The 5,495-nt window shown below is 51.4% G+C and overlaps 1 protein-coding gene across 3 annotated transcripts in view; it reads right to left on the reverse strand.

Annotated features, from left to right (window-relative positions):
* SAE1 (SUMO1 activating enzyme subunit 1) overlaps positions 1-5,495 on the reverse strand; it is a 28,462-nt gene that overhangs the window by 16,418 nt on the left and 6,549 nt on the right. The window contains exon 1 of one of the 3 annotated variants that reach the window (XM_083516312.1): positions 4,931-5,133. The exons of 1 other annotated variant lie outside the window; for it this stretch is intronic. In XM_083516312.1, the coding sequence (XP_083372438.1) occupies positions 4,931-5,067 (137 nt within the window). In that variant the 5' untranslated portion in view covers positions 5,068-5,133. Of the gene's footprint in view, positions 1-2,106; positions 2,164-4,930; positions 5,134-5,495 lie in introns of those variants that run through there. One more of the 3 variants, XM_083516314.1, reaches the window with a different exon arrangement.

The raw sequence follows: 5,495 nt of genomic DNA on the forward strand, positions 1-5,495 counted from the left end.
AGAGGGTGGAGAGAGGGGCAAGGGATGCGCTTGTGGGGCAGAGCGAAGAAAGGGGGCAGGGCAGGGGGGAGAAAAATCAAGGATTTTAAAAAAATAAATAAAAAATTTCAGATTTTAAAAATGTAATTCAATTTTTTTAAAATTTAAATTGGATTTTTAAAAAGTTTAAATTGGATTTTTAAAAAATTAAAACTGGATTTTTAAAATAAAATGCTTCTGGAGGAAAAATATTTCTGAAGATAGTTTTCTATTTAGGTTACGTTATAGTCCAAAGGCTGTTCGTCAGGAAATAAGGATTCAAGTTTTTCATGTGTGCTAAAACTCCGTCTAAGAGTTATTTTGTTTGTTTTTTTTTAAAATCGTTTAACCACATTAGTTAACAAACATGGATACATATGTTATAATGTTGTTGTTTCAGTTAAATAGTTTACATTGCTATTAAGGAAATGATTGTTTTTCTCTTTCCAATCAAGTACAGCAGAAAGGTTGTCCAAATATAAACAGTTAACTTATGACACCTCACCATAGTTTCATAATTATCTGTCAAGGTATTTCTAATAGTATCAGCAAATCAGGAATTGTTGATATAAATGTAAAAACTACTCTGAAAATGTATGATTCCAAAAAGGAAACCCTCCTCTGGTTGTAAATATTAAGGTGATACCAGCAAGAACGAGTCTTTCTGCAAAAAAAAAGGATTTCAATCAAGTCTTACTGACTAGTAATTTAAATTGTGATTTAAGTCCAATGCCAGCCTGCAAGAGGGGGCAGCCCTGAGGCCCCGCTGGGCCCCCAAGCCGGCCTCTGAGGGGCCACCGGAAGGAGGCCCCACACAATGGCCAGGGCACCTTCTGAGGGAATTTCATCTCAAAAATCAGGAATTGTTGATAAAACTGTAAAAAACTACTCTGAAAATGTAGGAGTCCAAAAAGGGAACCTTCCTCTGGTTGTAAATATTAAGGCGATACCAGCGAGAACGAGTCATTCTGTAAAAAAAGATGATTGAAATCGGGTCTGACTGACTCGTGATTGGAATCAAATCCACCCTGGTTGAAAGCAAGCAAGAACCCCTCACGGGAAATGTTGAAGGGGGGGCTCAGCAGCCCCCTCGAAAAAGGGCCCCCCTGGAAGGAAGGGCCCCCAGGGCCAAAAAGGCCTCCGAAGCTGCCTGGCCGTTCGGGGAGAGCGCCGGAAGGGAGCGGGGCTTTTTTTACAGAAAGACTCGTTCTCGCTGGTATCACCTTAATATTTACAACCAGAGGAAGGTTTCCTTTTTGGACTCATACAATTTCAGAGTAGTTTTTTACAGTTTTATCAACAATTCCTGATTTTTGAGATGAAATTCCCTCAGAAGGTGCCCTGGCCATTGTGTGGGGCCTCTTTCCTGTGGCCCCTCAGAGGCCGGCTTGGGGGCCCAGCGAGGCCTCAGGGCTGCCCCCTCAGGCAGGCTGGCATTGGACTTAAATCACAATTTAAATCACTAGTCAGTAAGACTTGATTGAAATCATTATTTTTTTTACAGAAAGACTCGTTCTTGCTGGTATCACCTTAATATTTACAACCAGAGGAAGGTTTCCTTTTTGGACTCATAAATTTCCAGAGTAGTTTTTTACAGTTTTATCAACAATTCCTGATTTGGTGATACTATTAGAAATACCCTGACAGATAATTATGAAATTATAGTGAGGTTTCATAAGTTAACTGTTGGTATTTGGACCACCTTTCTGCTGTACTTGATTGGAAAGAGAAAGAACAATTTCTTTAATAAAAATGTAAACCATTTAGTTAACTAAAACAATAAGACTGTAGCATATGTATCCATGTTTGTTAACCAATGTGGTTAAACGACTTTTTTAAAAAAAAAACAACACACCTTAGGCTGAGTTTTTAGCACACATGAAAAACTTAAATCCTTGTTTCCTGACAAATAGCCTTTGGACTATAATGTAAGTTAAATAGAAAACGATCTTTAGAAAGGTTTTCCCTCCAAAAGCATTTCATTTTTAAAAATCCAATTACATTTTTTTAAAAACCTGATTTTTTTTGATTTTTATATATAAAAACCATTCATTTTTATCCCCCCTGGTTTCAATGCCAGCCGCTCGCCTGGGGCCCCTCACAGGCCCAACCAGCCCCCCCCCCGGCGGCCATTTTCTGTGGCCCTCGCTGAGGAGGCGGAAGGCTGGGGCCCGGAAGCTTCCGTGGCCGTTGGGTAGGGGAGGAGAGGGACCCCCCAAAACCAGGCGCCTTCCGCCCCAGAAGCGGCAGGAGAAGCCCAGGGGGGCAGCTGGTGTGGGAAGACCCCCCCCCCATGGCCAGTCCAGCGCTCCATGACCCCCTCCCTCCCAGGAAAGGGGAGCTCCAAAGGGGGGCCAGAAAAAAGGGGCCTGCCAAGCACCTGCCCCCCAACAGGCCGGCAGCGGGATCCAGGGGGCCCGGCAGAAAGGCCCCGCCATCTTGAGGTGGGGCAGCACCCCAAACCCCCAGGAGGAGGCCTCCACTGGCTGGAGTGGCGTGCTGGGAGCCCCCCAACAGGTAAGCCCCCCCCGATCGGCTGGGACTTGGGGGTTCTTTGTGGGGTATTTACGCTCCCCGTTTTTCATAGCATGCAGCCCCATGAGACGCCCCCTTGTCAGCGAGAGACGGGGCCTTCTCTGCTGTGGCCCCCATGCTGAGGAAGACCTAGGAGGCAGAGGGCCTTGGTCTTGCCTGGCAAGAAGCCCCTTCCAAAGAGGGCTGCCCCACTCTCTTTTAAGGGCGTAGGAGGGGCCCCGGGGCTGAATCCGGCCCCTCCAGCCCCATGCCCTCACGGCGGCCAGCCAGATGCCCCAAGCAGGAGCCCCCTGGCAAGCGGCGGAAGCAGACCACAGGCAGCACTGGCCATCTCTCTCTGCCAGGGAGGCTGCAACTGAGCCTGGTGGCAGGGAGTTCCACAGTCCCTGTCTGCCTCAGATTTCAATTCGTTCTGAGACTGTGTTTTCGGAGGAGCCACCCGATGCAGCGCTTATGCAGCTGCTCTGAGCCCGGTTTTGGCCGTGGCATAAATAAATTTTTATTATTATTTATTATTATGCACTTGGAAGGCGAGGTGCTTTTGTTGTGCCTTTATCCCGTGTTTTGTGTGGTTCTCTTTTCTGCTGTGAGCTGCCCTGGCCTCTGTGGAGGAAGGACTCAATACATAATAATACTAATAAATGGGCTGGCTGGAGTATGGGGGTTGGAGAGAGCTGCTGCTGTTATTGATATTATTGTTGGATCTTTAGTTTTGGATCTTATGATTTACGTGGAAATTGTTTCCATTTGGTTGTGCGCTTTCTGATGTGTTTTATTCCTTGTTTATGACTTCTGTTATGCCTGTAATGATGTAAATCTTGTCCTATTTTAAGCCGCCTTGAGCATAGTTTCAACTATGGAAAGGCGGCATACAAACAAAACGATGATGATGATGATGATGATGATGCTGTGACAGGGCGGCAGCAGCCCCTCCGCCTGGCTTCCACCCGCTTTGCCCCGATGGCGCAGCTGCACTTGCTTCTCTGCCCTGAATCCCAGGGATGCGCCTGGAGCTTTGTTCTAAGCCGCCATTGGGGAGAGGGAAAAAATGCTCCCGAGGGGAGGGAGATTTCACCAGGGCCGGATTGAGGTTTGATGTGGCCCTCACCTCCTGAGGGTAATGGGGCCCTGGTATGTCCAGCTGTCCCTTGTCAACAACAAATTGCCACTGTTTTTTGTGTTGAATAGATGCTAGATGGCCAATGATGGTACCTTATAGGTATCTCAAGCTATTTGCACATCACAAAAGGTGTATTTTATCAAAGTACCGTGTTTTTCGCTCCATAGGGCGCACCGGACCATAGGGCGCACCTAGTTTTTAGGGGGGGGGAATATTTTTTTATTATTATTCTGCCCCCCAGCCCCAAAGAGCAAAGACAGCCAGCGGGATCCATCCCGCTGGCTGTCTTGGCTTCCTCTTTAGCCATGCACAACCTCTCCAGCTGGAAGAGGCTGTGCGCGGCTTTGTTTTTAGTGGCAGGGCTGGGGCAGGGGAAGCCCAAGCTTCCCCAGCCCCCAGAACAGGTCCAGGAGCGGAGGCAAGGTTGAGCAGCCTTGCCGCCGCTCCCGGAGCTTGCGGGCTGGGGGAGTGCTCCAAAGGTTTGCGGATAGCTGCCTGAAGCCTGGGGAGCGCAGTGGGAGTTGGCGCTGTGCTCCCCGGGCTTCAGGCTGCAATCCGCCAGCCTTCGGAGCCCGGTGGGAACTCCCGAACTCCCATGGAGCTCCCAAGGCTTGCGGATAGCTTCCTGAAGCCTGGAGAGCGAGAGGGGTTGGTGCACACGGACCCGTCTTGCTCTCCAGGCTTCAGCGAAAGCCTGCATTCGCCCCATAGGACGCACACACATTTCCCCTTCATTTCTGGAGGGGGAAAAGTGCGTCCTAGAGGGCGAAAAATACGGTAATTGTTGAACTGAAATACAATTAAGAAGTATATTAATGGTGAAATACAATGAAGAAGAAGTATGGAAATAGTGAAATACTTATTAAGCTCTAACTTAAAATGATTGGGGGTCCATGACTTACATCCTAGGACCCTCACAACACAAAACACTGTTGCTGGATGTAGGTTTCATTTCATTTTGTTTTTTTTGTCTTACATCTAATGTTCATGCTGTATTGTGTTTTTAATGTTCGGCTGGGAAATAAATCGTCATCATCATCAACTTATATTTTGGAAATGCACACCCAGTTTTTGGGGCCCTAAGCCAGAGCTTGTTGAGCTCCTAAGGAAATCCTTCTCCGAGAGGGTCTCGGGCTCCCCGGGAGGAGGCTCGGGGCCCTGGGCAGCTCCGGCGGAGAGCGTGGGCGGCCGAAGGGCCCCCGGCATCCTCGGGGCTCCCGGGCAAAGCGGCGCCGGCAGGCAGGCAGGCGGCCTTACCGTTTCTGCGCCTCGAGGCCCCAGAGGCGGATCTGGCGGTCGTACTGGGCCGCCTCCTCCTCGCTGATGGCGGCGGCGGCGTTGGCGGCGGCGCTGGCCCGGCCGGCCTGGTCCTTCTTCTCCTCCTTCTCCACCATGGCTGAGACTCACCGCTGCCGCCGCCGCAGGCCCCGCCCCTCGCCTCGCCCCGCCCCCCGCCTTCCGGCCGCGCTCGGGCGTTTCCGCCAGTGGTCGGGCTGGGCGCGGGGCGTGTCGGGCGGCGCGGGGCGGCTGCTGCTGCGTGTGCGCGAGTGTCGGGCGGGCGGGCGCCATTTTGTGTGGTGCAGCCTCGGCAGCAGCAGCTCGCCAGCCCGGCAGCAGCCCTCCGTGTGCCCGGCCGGCGCCCCGCCAGCCAGCGGAGCGCGGCGCCTCAGGCCCGCCGAGTACAGTGACTGTGCCCCGTCCCGGTGCGCCTCCTCCCGCTCCCGCTCCTCCTCGTCCCGTCCCTCCTCCTCGGCGGCCGCCCGCCCGGCTGGCTCCCTCGCCCGCTGGCGCCTCCCGCCCGCCCGAGCCCCGGCCGCCCCCC

This window comes from Podarcis liolepis, assembly GCF_965112155.1.
Source record: "Podarcis liolepis genome assembly, chromosome: 7".
Lineage (NCBI taxonomy): Eukaryota > Metazoa > Chordata > Lepidosauria > Squamata > Lacertidae > Podarcis > Podarcis liolepis.